Source organism: Pongo pygmaeus, chromosome 19 (genome assembly GCF_028885625.2).
Source record: "Pongo pygmaeus isolate AG05252 chromosome 19, NHGRI_mPonPyg2-v2.0_pri, whole genome shotgun sequence".
Classification (NCBI taxonomy): Eukaryota; Metazoa; Chordata; class Mammalia; order Primates; family Hominidae; genus Pongo; species Pongo pygmaeus.
The window spans coordinates 34,594,664-34,619,829 of record NC_072392.2 but is presented as its reverse complement, the minus strand read 5'-3'; the positions used below and the strand labels follow the sequence as shown (position 1 = coordinate 34,619,829).

The following is a 25,166-nucleotide window of genomic DNA, read 5'->3' as shown; positions in this document are numbered from 1 at the left end:
GTGACAAAACCTTCTTTGCCTACTTTGGGGCTGAACTGAGTAAGCAGCTGATCCCACACCTTCTAGCCCCGGGAAGCAGGGTACAATTCTGCAGCCAAAATATGGTAGAATGCTGCCAGAGGATTTCAGGATCCCACTGCCAGGCATTTCAGGATCCCAGATTTTAGACCCTTCAAGGATATGTGTCCATCTGGGATTCAGGCATGACAGCCCATATGTACTGGATGGTGACGATGCGCATGGCACCATTCTAAGCATGTTACAGCTATTAACTCAATTAAGGGACTCCATGAGACAGGTATTGCTATACCCACTATGCAGAGGACACTGAGCACAGGCAAGTAACATGCCCAAGGTCACACAGCTGGAAATGGTAGAGAAGCTGGAACCTGAACCCAGAAGCTGTGACCCTGGCCACAAGGCAATCCTGCTTAACGGCAGCACGAGGTTATGGGTGAGAGCTCTGATGGCAAGGCAGGCTGCCTGGGTTTAGATCCTGGCTCCTGTACTGTGGGGCAGCATGGTCTTGATCACATTACCTGCCTGTGTCTGTTTCCTCCTCTGTAAAATGGGAATAATAACAGTACCTCCTAGCATTGGTGCTATCTCCAGGCCTAGGTGTCCTGGATCCTTCTGTCCCCTTTACACTCTGTGCAGCATCCAGACCCGCTTGTAATGAGCTCCTCTACTGCCCCACCAAAGCTCTGGTGAATTAATGCCCCTGTGGGGTATAAGTGACTGACAGTAACTTCCTCAATCTCCTTGCAGCCTAATCTAAGAAGATGCCTTCTAAAGAATAGCATTCTAATGTGAAATTTTAGTCTGGTGAAAGGCTAATGGGAGAAATCAGATTCCTTTACAAGATGACAGAAAAAACAGGACAATGAGTATCTCTAAAAAGAATGTTCACTTGGAGTGTCGATGGGGTTAGGTGGCTGATACAGGATGAAAGGCTTTCATTTGGCTCCCTGACTTGCTGGGTTTGTGGATTTCCCTGGTCCTGGTCATTACCTCTTTCCTCCTGCCCAGCATGTGCTCACACCAGCCCCTCTGCCTCACAGACCTTCCCACAGGCCCTTTTCCTTACATTTTTTTAGAGAAGGTAAGCTGAGAGGGACTTCTAATATGTCAATCGATGTTAATAAAACACAAGTCAAAGACAAGTGCAAACATGCTTTCAACAAACATTAGTGAGGAAAGAAGACCCAAATTATTTTTCTTTTTATAAGTTATTTTATTTTTGAGATGGAATCTCGCTCTGTAACCCAAGCTGGAGTGCAGTGGCATGATCTCCACTCACCAGAAGCTCCTCCTCCTGGGTTCACGCCATTCTCCTGCCTCAGACTCCTGAGTAGCTGGGACTACAGGCACCTGCAACCATGCCTGGCTTATTTTTTGTATTATAGTAGAGATGGGGTTTCACCATGTTAGCCAGGATGGTCTTGATCTCCTGACCTCGTGATATGCCCGCCTCAGCCTCCCAAAGTGCTGGGATTACAGGTTGAGCCACTGAGCCTGGCCCTGTTTGTTCTTTTACATTAACTTTACAATGTATTTGTCATGTTTTAAAAATAAATTTAATTGGAATTTTATTGAAATTGTATGAGACATGATTTAGTCCAAGATGAGCACACAACATTATTATTACTGTTTCCATCCAGCTGTGGCATATTTCTTTGTTTTCTCTAGTTGTCTTTTATATCGTTCAATAAAATTTGTGGCTCTGGTACATTTCATAATAATCATACATTATATTTCATTATTTCTAATTATTATAATGGATTGCATGTACATTTACTATGTACCACATATTATGCAATATATTCATTATCTCAATTCATAAAACAATCATGCAATTTAGTTGGTGTTATTAGTAGATTATTACCATTGTACAAGTAAAGAAAATAAAGACAAAAGAAAAAAGAAAAGAGACTCAGCAAAATCAAACCAATAAAGACTTAATTAGAATTGTTGGGCATAAAATAAAAATTTAATACAACTCAATGAAAGCAAAAAAACATTTTAAAAAATGACCAGGCAGATTTTCCAGAAGGAGCCAAACAGAAATTCCAGAAATAAAAACATAATTGTTGAAATTGAAGACAGATTTGACAGCAGATTACATATAATTGAAAAGGAAAATGTAAACTGGAAGATAGGTTGAAGAAATTGCTCAGAATGAAGCCCAAAGAAGTAAAAAATAAGAAAGAAACAAGAGACATGGAAGACAAGAGTGATAAGATATTACAACTAACAGGATTTCATAAGTAGAACAATAAACTGTTAGAAAGGTTTTGTAAAAAAGATAACGGCTTGGAATTTTCCCAAAGTGAGGAAAAACTCCACCCTTCATATTCAGGAAGGTCAAGTTGGACAGATTTAAAAGGAAAAAAAAAAACACCTAAATGTATCATCATAAAAGTAATGGAACCCTGAAGCAAAGAATATATTGAAAACAACCAGAGAGAAAATTCACATTATCCATGAAAGAATATGGATTTAAACCAAGAGCTAATGTCTTAAAAATGGAAGCAAGAAGACAATGTACTAAGAAAAAATAATCACATACGAAATTAATGTATCTTTTAATAAACAGGCTAAATATAAGACAATATTTAAGTCATAAAAACCAAACAAATACTGAATTTGCTAACTAAGAGACCTTCACTAAAGGAAATTCTAAGAGATGTTTTTCAGTAGAAGGGTGTTCCCCTAGATGGAAGACTTGAGTTGCGAGAAGAAATGGTGAGTACGTAAGAAGACAAATATGTGAGTAAATATAAATGAACAATGACTATACAACATGTAGTTTCCAGTGGAGTAAGAATAAGATGAGAAGCAAAACTATAAAACTTCTAAAGATAATATAGTAAAACTACTTTAATAGCCCCAGTGGGTTTTCATATAAAACCTAAACAAATTCTGTTCACCAAAAAAACACTATCAGGATCAAAGACCCAAATATAAGGGGTAAAACTATAAAATTTGTAGAAGAAAACATAGTTATAAATCTGTGACCGTGAATTAGGCAGTGGGTCTTAGATACAACACCAAATGCAAGAGTGACAAAAGGAAAAAACAAACTGGACTTTGACAAAATTCAAAACTTTTGAACTTCAAAGGATACTATCAGGAAAGTGAAAAGAACCCACAGAATGAGAGAAAATATCCTTTAAGTCATACATCTGATGAGGAACTAATGTCCAGGATATATAAAGAATTCTTAGAATAACAAAAAGACAACCCAATTAAATGAGCAAACAATCTAAATGAACATTTCTCTAAAAAGATATACAAATGGCCAATCAGCACATGAAAAGATGCTCAACATCATTAGTCATTAAGGGTATGCAAATGAAAACTGCAACTAGATACCACTTCACATCAACAAAGATAGCTATTTTTTTTTAAAAAAGGAAAATAACAGATGTTGGCAAGGAGGTAGGAAAAAATGGAACCTCCATACACTGCTGGTAAGAATATAAAATGGTACAGAGACTTTGGAAAACAGATTTGAAGTTTTTCAAAAATTTAAACATAGATTTACCATATGCCCACTCCTAGATATATAAAGAAAATTGTAAAAATACGTCCACACAAAAACGAGTACATGAATCTCATCACAGTACATTATTAATCATAGTCAAAAAATGAACACAACTCAAATATCCATCAACTAATGAATGGATAAACAAAACATAGTATACTCATGCAACGGGATTCAGGCATATAAAGTAATGAAGTGCTGAGACAAGACACAACATGGATGAATCAGGACAACATGCTAAATAAATGAAGCCAAACACAAAAGGTCACATGTGATTCTGTTTTTTCTGATATTTGGCATATGCTAGTCCATAGAGACAGAGAATAGACTAGTGGTTGCCAGGGGCTGGGGAAAGGGAAATGGGGAGTAACTGCTAGTAAGTATGGAGTTTCTTTCTGAAATGATAAAAATGTTCTAGACTTAGAGAGTGGTGATAGCTGTACAACTTTATGAATACATTAAAAGCACTTATAGTGCCTATAGTCCCAGCTACTCAGGAGGATGTTGCAGGAGAATCGCTTGAACCTGGGAGGCAGAGGTTGCAGTGAGCCAAGATCGCACCACTGCACTCCAGCCTGGGTGACAGAGTGAGACTCCAAATCTGGAAAAAAAAAGATGCACTTAGTGTACACTTAAGAGTGGATACTGGGCTAAACGTGAAGTTACAGGCCACAAACTAGGCAAATCTTCTATACACATATCTGACAGGGGACTTCAGGGAATCCTAAAAATTTCAATGACAAAATAGGAGACTATAGACAAAAGACATGAACAATGCACATAAGGAACCCAAATAACCCATAAACAAATGAAAATAAGCTCAGCCTCCTTCCAAACCACAGAAGACTATTTCATATCCAACTGAATAAATGATATCAAGTAAAGGCAAGAATGTGCACAAACCAGTACCCACATAAGCTGCTAGCGGGAATGTAAAATGGTGTTACTTTTTAGCAAATTTGGTATCATCTATTAAATAGTTCACTGTGCATAATCTTGGGCCAAGCACTGCCATTCCTGGGCACATGCCCTATAAAATCTCTACATGTGAACCAAAAACCAGCACCACTGTATGGAATAGAAAACAAAAATCAAAAATAGAATGGACAAACAAATTTCTCTCTCTACAATCATATAATCAGACAGTGCAGCAAGGAAAATGAATGAATGTAAGAAAACCATAGTAGCAAAAACCAGCAAGTCAGAATATATAAGGCATGATTCCTTTTATGTAAAGTTTCAAAATATGGAAAACTCAAAAATATCATGTGGTTTTTGTCTTTGGTTCTGTTTATATGCTGGATTACATTTATTGATTTGCGTATATTGAACCAGCCTTGCATCCCAGGGATGAAGCCCACTTGATCATGGTGGATAAGCTTTTTGATGTGCTGCTGGATTCTGTTTGCCAGTATTTTATTGAGGATTTTTGCATCAATGTTCATCAAGGATATTGGTCTAAAATTCTCTTTTTTTGTTGTGTCTCTGCCAGGCTTTGGTATCAGGATGATGCTGGCCTCATAAAATGAGTTAGGGAGGATTCCCTCTTTTTCTATTGATTGGAATAGTTTCAGAAGGAATGGTACCAGCTCCTCCTTGTACCTCTGGTAGAATTCGGCTGTGAATCCATCTGGACCTGGACTTTTTTTGGTTGGTAAGCTATTGATTATTGCCACAATTTCAGCTCCTGTTATTGGTCTATTCAGAGATTCAACTTCTTCCTGGTTTAGTCTTGGGAGGGTGTATGTGTCGAGGAATTTATCCATTTCTTCTAGATTTTCTAGTTTATTTGCATAGAGGTGTTTGTAATATTCTCTGACGGTAGTTTGTATTTCTGTGGGATCGGTGGTGATATCCCCTTTATCATTTTTTATTGCATCTATTTGATTCTTCTCTCTTTTTTTCTTTATTAATCTTGCTAGTGGTCTATCAATTTTGTTGATCCTTTCAAAAAACCAGCTCCTGGATTCATTTATTTTTTGAAGGGTTTTTTGTGTCTCTATTTCCTTCAGTTCTGCTCTGATTTTAGTTATTTCTTGCCTTCTGCTAGCTTTTGAATGTGTTTGCTCTTGCTTTTCTAGTTCTTTTAATTGTGATGTTAGGGTGTCAATTTTGGATCTTTCCTGCTTTCTCTTGTGGGCATTTAGTGCTATAAATTTCCCTCTACACACTGCTTTGAATGCATCCCAGAGATTCTGGTATGTTGTGTCTTGGTTCTCATTGGTTTCAAAGAACATCTTTATTTCTGCCTTCATTTCGTTATGTACCCAGTAGTCATTCAGGAGCAGGTTGTTCAGTTTCCACGTAGTTGAGCGGTTTTGAGTGAGATTCTTAATCCTGAGTTCTAGCTTGATTGCACTGTGATCTGAGAGATAGTTTGTTACAATTTCTGTTCTTTTACATTTATTGAGGAGAGCTTTACTTCCAAGTATATGGTCAATTTTGGAATAGGTGTGGTGTGGTGCTGAAAAAAATGTATAGTCTGTTGATTTGGGGTGGAGAGTTCTGTAGATGTCTATTAGGTCCACTTGGTGCAGAGCCGAATTCAATTCCTGGGTATCCTTGTTGACTTTCTGTCTCGTTGATCTGTCTAATGTTGATAGTGGGGTGTTAAAGTCTCCCATTATTAATGTGATTATCTCAATAGATGCAGAAAAGGCCTTTGACAAAATTCAACAACCCTTCATGCTAAAAACTCTCAATACATTAGGAATTGATGGGACGTATCTCAAAATAATAAGAGCTATTTATGACAAACCCACAGCCAATATCATACTGAATGGGCAAAAACTGGAAGCATTCCCTTTGAAAACTGGCACAAGACAGGGATGCCCTCTCTCACCACTTCTATTCAACATAGTGTTGGAAGTTCTGGCCAGGGCAATTAGGCAGGAGAAGGAAATCAAAGGTATTCAATTAGGAAAAGAGGAAATCAAATTGTCCCTGTTTGCAGATGACATGATAGTATATCTAGAAAACCCCATTGTCTCAGCCCAAAATCTCCTTAAGCTGATAAGCAACTTCAGCAAAGTCTCAGGATACAAAATCAACGTGCAAAAATCACAAGCATTCTTATACATCAATAACAGACAAACAGAGAGCCAAATCATGAGTGAACTCCCATTCACAATTGCTTCAAAGAGAATAAAATACCTAGGAATCCAACTTACAAGGGATGTGAAAGACCTCTTCAAGGAGAACTACAAACCACTGCTCAAGGAAATAAAAGAGGATACAAACAAATGGAAGAACATTCCATGCTCATGGGTAGGAAGAATCAATATCATGAAAATGGCCATCCTTCCCAAGGTAATTTACAGATTCAATGCCATCCCCATCAAGCTACCAATGACTTTCTTCTCAGAATTGGAAAAAACTACTTTAAAGTTCATATGGAACCAAAAAAGAGCCCGCATCGCCAAGTCAATCCTAAGCCAAAAGAACAAAGCTGGAGGCATCACACTACCTGACTTCAAACTATACTACAAGGCTACAGTAACCAAAACAGCATGGTACTGGTACCAAAACAGAGATATAGATCAATGGAACAGAACAGAGCCGTCAGAAATAATGCCACATATCTACAAGTATCTGATCTTTGACAAACCTGACAAAAACAAGAAATGGAGAAAGGATTCCCTATTTAATAAATGGTGCTGGGAAAACTGGCTAGCCATATGTAGAAAGCTGAAACTGGATCCCTTCCTTACACCTTATACAAAAATCAATTCAAGATGGATTAAAGACTTAAATGTTAGACCTAAAACCATAAAAACCCTAGAAGAAAACCTAGGCATTACCATTCAGGACATAGGCATGGGCAAGGACTTCATGTCTAAAACACCAAAAGCAATGGCAACAAAAGCCAAAATTGACAAATGGGATCTAATTAAACTCAAGAGCTTCTGCACAGCAAAAGAAACCACCATCAGAGTGAACAGGCAACCTACAAAATGGGAGAAAATTTTCGCAACCTACTCATCTGACAAAGGGCTAATATCCAGAATCTACAATGAACTCCAACAAATTTACAAGAAAAAAACAAACAACCCCATCAAAAAGTGGGCGAAGGACATGAACAGACACTTCTCAAAAGAAGACATTTATGCAGCCAAAAAACACATGAAAAAATGCTCACCATCACTGGCCATCAGAGAAATGCAAATCAAAACCACAATGAGATACCATCTCACACCAGTTAGAATGGCAATCATTAAAAAGTCAGGAAACAACAGGTGCTGGAGAGGATGTGGAGAAATAGGAACACTTTTACACTGTTGGTGGGACTGTAAACTAGTTCAACCCTTGTGGAAGTCAGTGTGGCGATTCCTCAGGGATCTAGAACTAGAAATTCCATTCGACCCAGCCATCCCATTACTGGGTATATACCCAAAGGACTATAAATCATGCTGCTATAAAGACACATGCACACGTATGTTTATTGCGGCATTATTCACAATAGCAAAGACTTGGAACCAACCCAAATGTCCAACAATGATAGACTGGATTAAGAAAATGTGGCACATATACACCATGGAATACTATGCAGCCATAAAAAATGATGAGTTCACGTCCTTTGTAGGGACATGGATGAAATTGGAAATCATCATTCTCAGTAAACTATCGCAAGAACAAAAAACCAAACACCGCATATTCTCACTCATAGGTGGGAATTGAACAATGAGAACACATGGACACAGGAAGGGGAACATCACACTCTGGGGACTGTTGTGGGGTGGGGGGAGGGGGGAGGGATAGCATTGGGAGATATACCTAATGCTAGATGACGAGTTGGTGGGTGCAGCGCACCAGCATGGCACATGTATACATATGTAACTTACCTGCACATTGCGCACATGTACCATAAAACCTAAAGTATAATAATAATAATAATAATAATAATAAAAGAAAAAAAAAAAAAAAAAAAGAAAAGGAAAAAAAAAAAAAATATCTTCTGTAGGGAGAAAAACATACATTCTTAGAATATATTAAGCAAAGACATTTACTTGTTTCTTTTTCAGTTTAAGGATCTTCTGTTCTACTTTTGCAATTTCTCGATCTACACGATCCGTATTCTGTATTAACTCTTCCTTTGAAAGTTTTGAAGGTGAAGCATTTTGATCATCTCCACATGGTTGCCCCGAAATTGGAGAGGATGGAGCTTCATGTTTGCCACCAAATGCTGGATCCTTTAGAGAATAAAACCAAGAAAAACAATTTATTTCTCACTAATAGAGTCCAGATTGCCTTAAATGAAAAAGTTTTAAACCACAGCAGAACCATGTGTACTATATGTCTAATGTTTAGTAGTAACTTTCATATTTACATGTATGCAAATTTTCACCTCACTTTTATAGTTTAGATATAACATGTACTATTGTGAAAAGCCTAAAAGCTATACAAAGTCAGGTGAGTTAGTGTTGATCAGCCTCTAGTGTAACAATACTGAAATTATAGAGAATTTATAGGTAAATAATGCAATCATGACAAAGGAAGATATCAACTTCTCAGCCATTTCCTTGCAATGGCTCTTCAAATGGTCTGAACAACTGGCTGGGAAATAGTATTATTCCAGCTAAAACCTGTGTGTCCACCCAACTTAACAACTATAACATGGCCAAGTGTTCCTATCAAAAGTTTTCAGGCTTTCCAAACCAAAACTGAGGTACAAAAGTCAGAGAAGTGACCTAGGAACTTCAGCTGCTACTATCTCTGGGCCTACTTTCATAAAGCCCAAACTACAGCATACGTAACATTTCCTTAGCCAAAAACATCCCATTGCGCCTCCAAATCAGCAGAGCTGTAGCAGAATGAAAGCCCCTTCACCCAAAATCCACTACCCTCCAACACACATCCACACACACCCTATTAATTTCCAGTCTGCTGTAAAGATATAAGCAATATTATAAAACAGATAAATTTTATTGGGCTAATTTTACTTAGACTGTGAGAAACCTACAATGAGGGTAGTTCACAGGATTACAGAATCCTAAAATGTATTAAATAATGATTAAGGAACTGTGAAAATTCAATAGTTCTGAGCCAAGAATGCATACAGGAGATAACAGGACAGTTGCTTCAAAACACCTTAGTACAGATATTTCAGCTAATATACATTGATGAAAAGCCTCATATTCTGTAATAGTATGCACTGAATCTAAGAGGCCTTCTGGGAAAATAAGATTATGGCTATACCCTAAAACCTGTACAATTCTGTAAGGAAAGCACCAATAAAAGCAATAACAATTCTAATAGACTTAATAGAGTTAAAGCTCCTGTATCCTTTGCATCTGGCATACAGTCAATCTTTGGCAGCTTTAAGCCCTACAGTTTATGATTCCTCTCTTAAGATGTAAATCCTTGAGGTCATTGGCTTCCAAAATAAACCAGTATGTTTCATGTAAATAAAATATCAGTGGCCGGGCATGGTGGCTCATGCCTGTAATCCCAGCACTTAGGGATGCCAAGGCGGGCAGATCACAAGGTCAGGAGTTCGAGACCAGCCTGACCAACATGGTGAAACCCCATCTCTACTAAAAAATACAAAAATTAGCTGGGTGTAGTGGCGGGCACCTGTAGTCCCAGCTACTCGAGAGGCTGAGGCAGGAGAATGGCTTGAACCCAGGAGGGAGAGGTTGCAGTGAGCTGAGATTGCACTACTGCACTCCAGCATGGGTGACAGAGCGAGACTCTGTCTCAAAAAAAAGAAATAAAACCTCAGATTCAGCATACAACCATCTTTATCAACCTCTTTTTATCCCCCTCCCTCCTTTACCAACGTTAAAAACATACAAGAAAATTTGTCTTCACATTGTCTTTTCAATGCTCGAATCTTCACTAACACTGTGAAAAGCACAACAGTTCTTAAATTCATTAAACCGGTTACTACTTGCACTAAATGAAAACTAAATGCAGAATGCTGAAATATTTTTAAGTCTTCGTGTGTTGTGAAGCCTTTTTCTTTCATTATCAGACAGCGTACTCCTGAGAACTTAGAAATGTTAATGCATAAAGAAAGATCTTTGGTGAACCACCAGGGCTTTCATGATACATGAATATCATTCTCCCACTATATGCATATGAGTAAATTTGTGTTACAGAATCATATATAATAGCAAAAGAGATTACATTTTGATTCAGCAGACTTCAAAAGTGCTCCTCAGGTGATTCTGATGCATGCCCAAACAATTAATATTACAAATAAATATTTTCTACTGCCTTCCTTTCTAAATATTAAATATTTAATAAGAAACCAAATCCTCAAGTGACTACTTATATAACAGGAATAGGGTGGTGGATCAAAACAGACAAGTTATCTGCCTTAATGAAGTTTACAATCTTGGGTTGAAACAGCCAGATACCAATCCTGAAGAAAAAGAATTAGATTCTTACCTCATATCTTACATAAAAAAAAAGCCAAGTAATAGCAAACATTTATAAGAGGCTTATTAGCAAATCAAAAAAAACTTCAAGTTAAAAAAAAAAAAAAAAGATTCACATTATCTTGGGTTCAGGAAGGCCAAAAGCAAAAGATATAAAAGACATTAGTTTTCAAAAAAGAGAGATTGATGGACAAAATAAAAACCAGTCTTCTGCTGGGCACGATGGCTCACACCTGTAATCCCAGCTTTTTGGGAGGCCGGGGCAGGCAGATCACGTGAGGTGAGGAGTTCGAGACCAGCCTGGCCAACATGGTAAAACCCCATCTCTACTAAAAATACAAAAATCAGCTAGGTGTGGTGGTGCGAGCCTGTAATCCCAGCTACTTGGGAGGCTGAGGTTGCGGTGAGCAGAGATGGCACCACTGCACTCCAACCTGGGTGACAGAGGAAGACACCGTCTCAAAAAAAAAAAAAAAAAAAAAAAACCACACATGCAAAAACACAATCTTCTGCTTATCAAAACAGTAATAACAAATTAAAAAGGCAAATGATTAAATAGGGAAACCATTTGCAAAACATGCACTCTAACAACTCAATATAAAATAAATCAACAAAAAAATGGGCAACATATATGAAAAAACAATTTACAAAACAGGAAAAATAACCAATAAACAAATAAAAAATGTTAAATTTTACTAACAAATAATAACTTAAAAACAATCATTCATCAAATTAACAATCTTTTTGTAAAACAATAAACGTGGTGTCAGCAAGGATACAGAAGGAGTGGGTATCTTTATTTATTTTTATTTTTATTTTTTATTTTTTGAGATGAAGTCTCACTCTTGTCCCCCAGGCTGAAGTGCAATGGTGCAATCTCAGCTCACTGCAACCTCCGCCTCTCAGGTTCAAGTGATTCTCTTGCCTCAGCCTCCTGAGTAGCTGGGATTACAGGCGCCTGCCACAAGGCCCAGCTATTTTTGTATTTTTAGTAGAGACGGAGTTACACCATGTTGGCCAGGCTGGTCTCGAACTCCTGACCTCTGGTGATCTGCCTGCCTCAGCTTCCCAAAGTGCTAGGATTACAGGCATGAACCACTGCGCCCGGTCAAGAAGTGGGTACCTTTATACACTGTTGTCAGGAGTTAAGAATTGGCCCTACTCTTTTGCAGGACAATCTGGAAATACCCACTGAACCTTAAAAATCAACCTGGTCTGTAATTAATTATACTAAAAGAAGTCTACCTTAAGGAAATAAGTAAGAATGCATACAAAAAAAAAAAAACAACCTAAATAATGTATGGGCCAGCTGTAGTGGCTCACACCTATAACCCCAGCACTTTGGGAGGCCAAGGTGGGCAGATCACCTGAGGTCAGGAGTTCGAGACCAGCCTGGCCAACATGGTGAAACCTCATCTCCACTAAAAATACAAAAATTAGCTGAACTTGGTGGCAGGCACCTGTAGTCCCAGGTACTCAGGAGCCTGAGGCAGGGAATCACTGGGAGGTATAGGTTGCAGTGAGCCAAGATCGTGCCACTGCACTCCAGCCTGGGCAACAAAGTGAGACTCCGTCTCAAGAAAAAAAAAAAATGCATATCACAACACCGTACTTCTGAACAAACAGGTAACTTAAATGTACGACGTTTGATTAAGGAAATAACTTTATTTAATCAGTGAACTTTATTTATTCATATGTGGAATACTAAGTAGCCACTAACAATACAGTTGTAAACTTATTGGCACAAAAAGAAGCTAACCACGTATTTAAGCAAAAGTACAGTTAAACAGAATATACAAAGTGAGCACATTAAAATATTCATACAGGCTGACTCTGGACACACTGCCTATGGGTTAGCCCTGTTCCACAAGGAGCAGCAGCAAAAAAAAAAAAAAAAAAAAAAAAAAAAAAAAAAAAAAACCATAAAATTAAATTAAATTAAATTAAAATTAAAATTATACACACACAATTAGGGAAGAATCAACATGAAAATTTTAAAAAATTTTAAGTGGTAAAACTGCAGGTAATTTTTTCTTTGAAGCTTATTTAATTCTTCTGTAAATGATATACCTAGGGCTTAACATTTAAAAAAAATCTAAGAAATGTTAGTTCTTTTTAAATCCTTACTTCTGGAGGTGGGCAGTTGGGAGAGAATGGGGAGAGGGAGACGGAAAGAGAAGTATTCGTTAGCAGTAGTAGTCATGGTTTACACTTTAGAGGAAAAAAGCAGGACTAGAGTCAGGGGTCCTGGGTTAATTTCAACTCAGGAGGTACTACCTAGGTCACTTAATTTTTCTGAACATCCAGTTTCTCAACTATAACATGGAAATGGGTCACACTACAACACAACATGTCTCATTTTAATGAATCAGTTTTTAAGACACTTTTCTGCTAAAAAATGAAATTCAATAAATTACATTTGTGGTAATGTATTCAGCCATGGAAGATGACCTTTATTCACTATATTTTTAAATTTCTTTTTTTAATGCAGCAGAACATTTCTTATAAACCCCACAGACTACTGTATGATAAAGATGTTTCACATGATAAGGTGGGTCACAAAACACCTAGAAGCTTAGCTAATTTCTAGCTTACGGCAAAGAATTTTCCCCATCCAATTTACTCTTTTGAAAAATTTCAAATTCACTTAAAAGTTGAAGGAACAGTATAATGGACACTCATTTATCCTTCATCTAGATTCACCAGGAGTTAACATTTTAACATATTTGCTTTCTGTGTGTGTCTGGGTATGTGTATAAAACTTCATTTCGGCTGAACTATTTGAAAATAAATTGTAGATACATTTATTATCTTTTAAATTACTCTTCATTGCATGAGAACTCAAAGAAAATGTGTGGGTACTTATTTACCTGACATCAGGGAAGAAAGGGCAATTAGGCATAAAGTTTAATAAACATTATAGAAAAAAGATTTGATGGCAGTAAAAACATCTTAAACTTCAGTATGCTTTAAAAAAAAGAAAAATTGAAACAAAAAGACACTGGGAAAAATATTAGAATATGTTAGGCAGGCAGATCACTTGAGGCCAGGAGTTCGAGACCAGCCTGGCCAACATAGCGAAAACTTGTCCCTAATAAAAATACAAAAAATTAGCTGGGGCCGGGCACAGTGGCTCATGCCTGTAATCCCAGCACTTTGGGAGGCTGAGGCAGATGGATCACCTGAGGTCAGGAGTTTGAGACCAGCCTGAACAACGTGGTGAAACCCCGTCTCTACTAAAAAATACACATTTAGCCAGGCATGGTGGTGCATGCCTGTAATCGCAGCTACTTGGGAGGCTGAGGCAGGAGAATCACTTGAACCTGGAAGGAGGAGGTTGTGGTGAGCCAAGATCGCATCATTGCCCTCCAGCCTGGGCAACAAGTGTGAAACTCTGTCTCGAAAAAAAAAAAAAATTAGCTGGGCATGGTAGTGCGTGCCTGCAGCCCCAGCTACTCAGGGGACTGAGGCAGGAGAATTGCTTGAACCCGGGAGGTGGAGGTTGCAGTAGGCCGAGATCATACCACTGCTCTTCAGCCTGAATGGTAGAGCAATAATGCCTCAAAAAAAACAAGTAGCCACAGGGGGGAAAATGTGTTTTATATATTAATGAACAAAAATTAAGAATGACCACAGGTTTCTGGTCAGAAACCATACAAGCCAGAATACAATGATATGACATCTCTTAAAATACTGAAACTGTCAACTTAGAATTCTATATCTAGTGAAAATAATCTTCAGAAATAAAAACTTTTTCAGGCAAATAAAAGCTGAGAGAATTAATTGCCAAAAAACCTAAACTGAGAGAAGTGAAGTGCTTCAGGCAAAAACACAGTAATATCAGAAGAAAACTTGAATATACAAGAATGAAGGATGTCAGAAATGATATATACACAGGCAATTAGAGTAGGAAAAAAACAATAAAGAGTAGAAATCAGTGAAATAGAAAAATAGTGAAAATGATTGAAACCAAAGCTAGTTCTTCAAAAATCTATTAAACTGATAAACCTCTAGGTGGACTGATTAAAAAATAATTAAAACAAACATTATCAACATGAGGAACAACATCGCAACATATCTCAAAGGCACTGAAATGATGAGGAAATATTGAGACAAATTATGTCAATAAATCTGGTATCTTAAACAACAAAATATACCCAAACTGACTCAAGAAAAAATTGAGTATCTGAATTATAACTATTAAAGAAATTGAGTTCATATTTAAATTCTTCCCACAAAAAAATTTCTGGGCCCAACAGTTTCACTGATAAATTCTATCAAATATCTAAGTATGAAAAAGTATCAATCCCGGCCACACATGGTGGGCTCACACCTGAAATCCCAGCACTTTGGGAGGCTGAGGCGGGTAGATCACCTAAGGTCAGGAGTTCGAGACCAGCCTGGCCAACCTGGCGAAACCCTACTAAAACTACAAAAAATTAGCCAAGCATGGTGGCGGGCGCTTGTAATCCCAGCTACTTGGGAGGCTGAAGCAGGAGAATTGCTTGAACCAGGAAGAGGAGGTTGCAGCGACCCGAGATCACGCAATTGCCCACTCTAAACTGGGTGACAGAGTGAGACTCGAAAGAAAGAGGAGAAAGAGACAAAGAAAGGAAGGAAGAAAAAGAAAAGAAAGAAAGAAAGAAGAAAGAGAAAGAAAGAAAGAAAGAAGGAAAGAGAGAGAGAGAAAGAAAGAATGAAAAGAAAGAGAAAAGGCCAGGCACAGTGGCTCATGCCTATAATCCCAACATTTTGTGAGGCTGAGGCGGGCGGATCACTTGAGTTCAGAAGTTCGAGACCAGCCTGGCCAACATGGTGAAACCTCATCTCTACTGAAAATACAAAAATTAGCCAGGTGTGGTGGCACATACCTGTAATCCCAACTACTCAGGAGGCTGAGGCAGTAGATTCACTTGAACCCGGGAGATGGAGGTTGCAGTAAGCTGAGATCGTACCACTGCACGCCAGCCTGGGTGACAGAGCAAGACTCCATCTCAAAGAAAAGTACCAATCCTACACAAACCCCTTAAGAAAACACAGGAGTAAAGACCACTCTCCAAGCTAATATCATTCTTAATGCAGAAAGACTGAAACTCAATGCTTACCACACCACATATAAAATTTTAATTCAAAATAGGTAATTTACCTAAATGAAAGACCTATAATTATAAAACTTAGAGAAGAAAACATAAGTGAAAGTTGGTCGGGCGCAATGGCTCACACCTGTAATCCCAGCACTTTGGGAGGCTGAGGCGCGTGGATCAGGAGGTCAGGAGATTGAGACCATCCTGGCTAACAGGGTGAAACCTCATCTTTACTAAAGACACACACAAAAAATTAGCTGGGCGTGGTGGCGGGCGCCTGTAGTCCCAGCTACTCGGGAGGCTGAGGCAGGAGGATGGTGTGAACCCGGGAGGTGGAGATTGCAGTGAGCTGAGATTGCACCACTACACTCCAGCCTGGGCGACAGAGTAAGATTTCGTCTCAAAAAAACAAAAACAAAAACAAAACAAAACAAAACAAAACAAAAATAGAAAAAAAGAAAACATAAGTGAAAATCTTAATGACCTTGAATTTGGCAAAAACATCTTAGGTTTGACACAAAAAGCACATAAAATGAACAATAAAAATAATACATCAGGGCTGGGTGCAGTGGCTCACACCTGTAATCCCAGCACTTTGGAAGGCCGAGGAGGGCAGATCAGCTGAGGTCAGGAGTTCAAGACCAGCCTGGCCAACATGGTGAAACTCCATCTTTACTAAAAATACAAAAATTAACTGGGCGTGGTGGCACATGCCTGTAATTCCAGCTACTCAGGAGGCGAGGCAGGAGAATTGCTTGAACCCGGGAGACAGAGGTTGCAGTGAGCTGAGATGGCACCATAGCACTCCAGCCTGGGCAACAGAGTAAGACTCTGTCTCAAAAAAAAAGAACATCGGACTTGATACAAATAAAAAATATACGCTCTCCAAAGGATACTGTTAAGAAAATGAGGCAATACTTATTTTAATAATCTAGATACAACAAATATATAGATATATGTTTTCTAAGTAATTTTACCTATAATAATCAAAAACTGGTCCTAGACTCAATGGTCCAGTTTTTGATTATTATAGGTAAAATTACTTAGAAAACATACATCTATATATTTGTTGTATCTAGATAATTAAAAGAAGTATTGCCTCATTTTCTTAACAGTATCCTTTGGAGAGCCATAAAAACTGATGAGTTCATGTCCTTTGTAGGGACATGGATGAAATTGGAAATCATCATTCTCAGTAAACTATCACAAGGACAAAAAACCAAACACCGCATATTCTCACTCATAAGTGGGAACTGAACAATGAGAACACACGGACACAGGAAGGGGAACATCACTGTTGTGGGGTGGGGGGAGGGGGGAGGGATAGCATTAGGAGATATACCTAATGCTAAATGACGAGTTAATGGGTGCAGCACACCAGCATGGCACATGTATACATATGTAACTAACCTGCACATTGTGCACATGTACCCTAAAACTTAAAGTATAATAATAATAAAATAAAATAAAAATCAAAAACTGGAATAGGTGACTGGGTAAACAAATTGTGGTATCACCATACTCAACAATAAAAAGGAATGAACTGAGACATGCCAGACATGGATAGATCACAGAAGTACTATGGGAAGCAAAAGAGGTCATAGACAAAAGAGTTCCCATGAAGCTCAGAACATATACAATGTTTTATGATAGAGAGCAGATCAGTGGTTTCCTAGGAGCTGAGGTTAGTAGGAAGTGGGGGAGGAGGACTGACACGGGTGGGTGCCAAGGAGGATGGGGTGCCAAGGAACGTGCTGGAGTGTTAGAAATGTCGTTCATCTTCATTTTGGTGATGGTTCTATGAGTTTATGAATTTGTCAAAATTTGTTACAATGTACACATATAATAAGTGCATTCTAATATAGATATATGTGTATATATATAAACTCAACTGCAAAGTTAATTTTGTTTTTTTTTAAGACGGTGTTTCACTCTTGTTGCCCAGGCTGGAGTGCACCGGCACGATTTTGGCTCACTGCAACCTCTGCCTCCCGGGTCAAGTGATTCTCCAGCCTCAGCCTCCCAAGTAGCTGGGATTACACGTGCCTGCCACGATGCCTGGCTAATTTTTTCATATTTTTAGTAGAGATGGGCTTTCACCATGTTGGCCAGGCTGGTCTCAAACTCCTGACCTCAAGTGATCCACCCCCCTCAGCCTCCCAAAGTGCTGGGATTACAGGCGTGAGCCACTGCGCCCGGCCTGATTTTATGAAAAAACCAGCAGCAACAATAATCCGGAAAATTGGTAATCAGATGAATAACACTGGGGTAGGGGAACAACACAAGCAAAATTCAACATCCAATCATGACAGAAACTCTCAAACTAGGAACAGAAAGCAACCTCTTCAACCAAAAAAGGCATCAACAAAAACGTGCAACTAACATTACACGTAATGGTGAAAGACTAAATGCCTCCCTACACAGGAACAACGTAGGAATGTCCATTCTAACTCTGCAGTCATGACTGCACTTCACAGGAGTCCTCAGGAGGACCCCGTAGTACATTCTGATGACAAATCTGCTTTCTCAGTCTCTGAGATGACCGTTTTATCCCATCCTTTCCTATTTTTCTTTAAACCTCTTACACCCATATCCTTGGTCTACTCTGAGATGATATTTCACCTCATACTTTATTTTTCACAAGGTAAATCAATCTCTTACAAACTCTTCCTATGATAAAGTCTTCCTTCCTATCTACCATCCCTTCCTTCCTTCCTACCTACTATACACATCTTCCTACCATCAGTCTCTCAAGAAGACAGGGGTCTTTATCCTGGCCATCACTCGAGACATGCCAAGTTATCTGGCCAGCTTAAAACTCAACCACAACTTGGGAGTATAAATATAGGTCTTACCCTAGAAATTCTAGAGAACTGATAAGTTTTCTATTTATCATCAACTCCTGTCATCCAAAGCAAAGACAAGTTCAACTCTTCAAATCGGCATAAAGCCACAGTAAGAAGACAGAGATAATTAATTCCCAACTTTTGGTTCCTCGTCTTTGTAAATAGCTCTTGCCACTTAAAAAAAAGGTAAATGTGGTGGTTTCTACCAACATGTGTATTAAATAGGAAACGTTAAGAAAAGCACAAAAAACATGTGCACTTTGCATAGTATTTGTTCCTTACCTGCTGGTGGTGGGTGCTGGGAAACGTATACTTTACAGAGTGAGGAGGATAACGACTTTGTTCTGTGCTGAATGCTCCTTGGTTGGGAGGATAACCTGAACTTGACATTATCAGTAAAGAAGTCCTCACCAGACTGTGAGATCAACGCCAGTAAACAATCATGTTTCTAGGAAACCATCTAAACAGGATGGGAAAAAAATAGAATTAATAAGAACTAAAACACCAAGTGTACTTCTAATAAATTATAACTATAGCTACATAAATAAAACCACAATTACCAGTAAAAGCTTCCTCTCAAGTATTTACTTAATAAAAGTTACCGAAGTTTGAAAACATTAATGCATCATTTCTTTTTATATTTAAAATAGGTTATGTGAAAAATAATATAATTAGCTATATAAAGTAAAAACAGTATATAAAAACAGCATAATACCTGGCACATAGTAACTGCTCAGTAAATACCTTTCTATAAATGTCTGAGGAATATAAAGACAAAAATACGTGGTTTTAAATTTGGGAGTTGATAAGTCAATTGTGAAAGTAATTTAAGAGTAGTTTTAAGGTAAGCATTTGTGCAGAGGAAGTATTGTCTTTATTAAGAAATTCTGAAGCAAGGATGATAAAATACTAAGTTTTGTAATCACAGATGGTAGGTAGATGGACATTTGTTATGTTATGCTTTGCATGCTTCTATGGAACTGAAATAGCAAATAAAAAGAAGGCCAGGAGCGGTGACTCCTCCTGTAATCAATCCCAGCACTCTGGGAGGCTGAGGTGGGCGGATCACTTGAGGTCAGGAGTTCGAGATCAGCCTGGCCAACATGGTGAAACTTCTTTTCTACTAAAAATACAAAAATTAGCCAGGCATGGTGACATGCGCCTGTAATCCCAGCTACTTGGGAGGCTGAGGCAGGAGAATCGCTTGAGCCTGGGAGGTGGAGGTTGCAGTGAGCTGAGATCATGCCATTGCACACCAGCCGGGGCAACAGAGTGAGACTCCATCTCAGAAAAAAAAAAAAAAGAAAGAAAGAAAAACAAAGCCATCTTCATTATAAAGTATATTCCTACTTGTCCACAATTCTAGACTAATTTGATTTGTCTGTCTTTTTTTGTGCCAATGCCACACTTTTCAAATTACTCTAGTATTACGAGGTTTCATATCCAGCAAGGCAAGTTTCACCTCACTGTGCTTTGTTGTTGCTGCTACTTTCACCACCTTCCCAGCTATTCTAGCACATTTCCTCTTACACACAAGGATCAGAGTCAGCTTGTCACGTGCCAGAGAAATTCTGGATGAGAACACATAAATACTGAATTCACAGACTGACTAATGGGAGAACAGGTACCCTTATACTCCTGAGTATTCCCATCCTAAAACATGATTATCTATGTTTATGTTTCAGGATAACACAAATATTTATGTTATACATAATTAATATGGGAGTATTTTACATACATATGGTAGAGAATATTACATATGTATGAAAGTGTGCCATAATATATAATTTCTATCTTAATTATATATAAAACTCCCATGACAAAAATTTTATATACACACATACACATGTGCATGTGTGTACATACACTCTTACTTTAAGACTGGAGTTCTATTATTACCTAATTGGGTGGTTTTAAAAAAATAGAATTTAAATATAAGATGAAAATTTTATAATTGTATACATAAAAATATAACAGATATAATTTTATATATATAAAATCTCCACCCATTTAATACTTGATTAGTAAAGTTTTAATTTTGTTTCCATCATTTCAAGGTATTTGGGAAGAGGGCAAATTCAAAAAATAATTCAGTATGACAAATTGATCAATTTCTCAGTTTTTATCAATATATTCTTTATCCAGTTAGGTTTAGAAAATAAAATTTTCTAGGGAATTGTCGTTCAATCTCACTTTAAAACAAAACTTATAGGCTGGCCACAGCGGCTCACACCTGTAATCCCAGCACTTTGGGAAGTCAAGATCGGAGGAACTCCTAAGGCCAGGTGTTCAAGACTAGTCTGGGCAATGAAGCCAGACCTATCTCTACAAGAAAATTAAAATAATAATAATAATAATTAGTTAGGCGGCCATGTGTGGTGGCTCACACCTGTAATCCCAGCACTTTGGGAGGCTGAGGCAGGCGGATCACAAGGTCAGGAGATCGAGACCATCCTGGCTAACACAGAGAAACCCCGTCTCTATTAAAAATACAAAAAAGTAGCTGGGCGTGGTGGTGGGTGCCTGTGGTCCCAGCTACTCGGGAGACTGAGGCAGGAGAATGGCATGAACCTGGGAGGTGGAGCTTGCAGTGAGCCGAGATCGGGCCACTGCACTCCAGCTTGGGCGACAGAGCAAGACTCTGTCTCAAAAAAAAAAAAAAAAAAAAAAAAAAAAAAAAAAAAATTAGGCATGGCGGTACACACCCATGGTCCCAGCTACCTGGGAGGCTGAGGCAGGAGGATCACTTGAGCCCAGGAGGTCAAGACTGCAGTGAGCTGTGATTGTGCCACTGCACTCCAGCCTGGGTGATATAATGAAATTCTGACTCAAAAAATAAAAGAAAAAACGTATAGAAAGAACTTTAAGGGCAGGCGTGGTGGCTCACACACTTTAGGAGGCCAATGTGGGCAGATCATGAGGTCAGGAGTTCAAGGCCAGCCTGGCCAACATGGCGAAACCCAGTCTCTACTAAAGATACAAAAAATTAGCCAGGCATGGTGGCACACGCCTGTAAACCCAGCTACTTGCGAGGCTGAGGCAGGAGAATCACTTGAAGCTGGGAGGCGGAGGGTGCAGTGAGCTGAGATGGTGCCACTGTACTCTAGCCTGTGTGAAGGGTCCAGACTCCATCTCAAAAAAAAAAAAAGAAAGAACTTTAAAAATTGCATGTGGTACCATGTGATATATAAATATTTTAAGTAAATATATCATCCTTTCTCGTGATGTCACGTTTCCTGCTGTTGTGAAAGCTGACCAGGAGAAGAGTCAGAAGACTGACCAGCTGTCCCTCAGTCTGTTTTCTCCCTGCTCCCTTCCAAGGCCCGAGGCATGGAGATCAGCAAATCTTAAGGATTGGAAGGTTGAGATTACCCAACACTGATTTGACAGGTGAGAAATGTGAAGAGCAGAGAAAGTCAATAATTCCTCCAATATCACAAAATTGTCTGTGGCAAAATGGGAAAAACTAATGTTTTCTGCAATGCTTTGCGGCTTTCTCAGCAAGTAGTGAACTAGGAGGAGCTGAGATGTTCCGTGAGACCACACATTAAAAGCACCTGAGGAGCTTCCTCCTCATCTATACATCTGCAACTGCTCCAGGTGGAAGGGGAAAAGCCAACATGTGGCATTGTGGGGAGGGCTGATCTTTTCGGAAATAAACATTATATGCAGGACTTAAGAGTTTTTGAAAGTACCACAGAATACAAAGTGAAAAATCTCCTCGCCCTTCTCCTCCAGCTGCTACCCAGTTACCCTCCCAGAAGGCAACCAAAGTTACTAGTTTCTAGAGTGTCCTTTAAAAATATCCTACACATACATACACTCACACTTTTTCCCCTATGTAAATGGTGGCATACTAGAAACACACTGTTCTGTATCTTGCTTTTATTACTTAATACATCTTGGTTGGCCTGGTGCGGTGGCTCACACCTGCAATCCCAGCACTTTGGGAGGCTGAGGTGGGTGGATCACGAGGTCAGGAGATAAAGATCATCCTGGCTAACACGGTGAAACCCCGTCTCTACTAAAAATACAAAAGAGTTAGCCGGGCATGGTGGCCGGAGCCTGTAGTCCCAGCTACTCAGGAGGCTGAGGTGGGGAGAATGGCGTGAACCCAGGAGGCAGAGCTTACAGTGAGCTGAGATCACATCACCAACCTCCAGCCTGGGTGACAGAGCGAGACTCCATCCCCCCAAAAAATAATAATACATCTTGGCAATTATTCTCATGCATCTACAGTTCTTTCTATTGCTAAAGAGTATTTCACTATATGGGCCAGGCGCAGTGGCTCACGCCTGTAATCCCAGCATTTTGGGAGGCTGAGGCGGGTGGATCACCTGAGGTCAAGAGTTCAAGACCAGCCTAGCCTGACCAACATGCTGAAACCCCATCTCTACTGAAAATACAAAAATTAGCCAGGCATGGTGGCACATGCCTGTAATCCCAGCTACTCGAGAGGCTGAGGAAGGAGAATCGCTTGAACCCAGGAGGCAGAGGTTGCGGTGAGCTGAGATCATGCCATTGCACTCCAGCCTGGGCAACAAGAATGAAACTCTGTCCAAAAACAAATGAGTATTTCACTATATGAACGTTCATGCATTTTGTAAAAGTTTTCCAACTAATTCTGATCTGCTGTCCTAAAACATGCTTTAAGTGATCTATCTCTGCACTCTCCTCCCAACTCAGACATCCCAAATAAATAACGCTATAAATGGAATGCAGAGGCAAAAAAAAAAGATTTTAACCCAGAGTCATCCCATTTTTTTCTAACAGTGGCCTAAATGATTAGAAACCCATGAGGTACAATTTTTTAATGCACATTGTTTAACTTTCAGCTATGGTGAGTCCTGAGTTCAACAATTACACTCAATGTCACTCAAAGTCACAAGTTAAGTGACTTCTCCATTTTTTCCCTCATCTCAGTAATCCTTCCTGTTGTCCTAGTTTTGTGGTATGACTTTAATGAAGTTTAACTTTATTATCTCAAAAAAACCCCAAAAAAGTCAGTTTTGTTTAAAAGTACTATTCACCCAATACAGAAGGGAAAAAAAAAAACACTAGCAAAATCAGGAAATTAGCCCCTACTGGCATACAAATTGACAGGTCAAAGCAAGCCCTTCCTGTCCTCACATGAACTGCAGCCTGGAGACCACTACAACCTCCTTCCTCAAAACTTATCCACGAGATACACGGCAACAGTGCTCAGATCTTGTTTTTTAACCAGAATGTTTTCCTCAAAAGTCTTAAATGAAAGCTAAATGTACAAAAGGTACAATGGAGAAACATTCTCATCTAGCGAGAATGGGAGAGCTAGGATTCATCTTTTCAGTCTCCCCCTGCCCTTCCCCATCCCTCCCTCCACCCTTCACTCCAGTCCTGGCTCACTAAGATACCTGGACAGAATACTTTACATTTGAAACCCACCGAAATGAAAGAATCTAAAGTTCAGACTGAAGGGGAAGGGAGCACCTTAAGTGGCAGTATCAAATTATAATTTCAGTTCTTAGCACCAAAACTCATTAACTCAGGGTAGTTACATGGTTGACTCATGAACTAAAAAAATTCTATGAATTGTTTAAGAAATCTGATCAAGATTTTATAAGCAACTTCCTCATCTCTTAAATATCAACATATAATGTTTTAGGATGAGAATAATGTAGTAATAATTATATGTCACTGTCATAAAAGACAATAGCACTTCTAACTGAATTAAACAGATAAACCCAGAACTAGCCTCTTATATATTGCAAACAGGTAACAAAATATTGCAAAATGAAATTGATCTATTTAAGTTCCTTTTTAAATCTTCTCATATTAAATAAACAAACACATATTTACTCAACAGGAAAATCTTGCAACAACAAAATTTCAAATACTATCCTGCCAAAAAACAAGCAATTTTTCCTCTCAGCAGGAACTCCCGGCTTTTGGCCCACAACCTTTGCATAATCAAAGTGTGTTATGCCAAGGTGTTCAAGGTGGCCTAAGCTACCTTGGAAAAAAAGCTAAAAATGGCCAGGACAGTGGCTCACACCTGTTATCCCAGCACTTTGGGAGGCCAAGGCCAGCGAATCACAAGGTCAGGAAATCAAGACCATCCTGGCCAACATGGTGAAACACCACCTCTACTAAAATACAAAAAAAAATTAGCCGGACGTGGTGGCACACACCAGTAGTCCCAGCTACTCAGGAGGCTGAGGCAGGGGAATCACTTGAATCTGGGAAGCAGAGGTTGTAGTGAGCTGGCATCATGCCACTGCACTCCAGCTTGACAACAGAGCGAGACTCCATCTCAAAAAAAAAAAAA

General features: G+C 38.9%; 1 protein-coding gene across 1 annotated transcript; it reads right to left on the bottom strand.

The window, feature by feature from the left end:
* Positions 1-8,535: 8,535 nt before the first annotated feature.
* LOC134738765 (putative nuclear receptor corepressor 1-like protein NCOR1P1) lies at positions 8,536-19,306 on the bottom strand. Its single transcript, XM_063657040.1, has 2 exons — positions 19,142-19,306; positions 8,536-8,736 (listed from the first exon to the last, which is right to left on the bottom strand). The coding sequence occupies exons 1-2, from the start codon at positions 19,247-19,249 to the stop codon at positions 8,536-8,538; spliced, it is 309 nt and encodes a 102-aa protein (XP_063513110.1). The 5' UTR covers positions 19,250-19,306.
* Between the last annotated feature and the right edge of the window lie 5,860 nt (positions 19,307-25,166).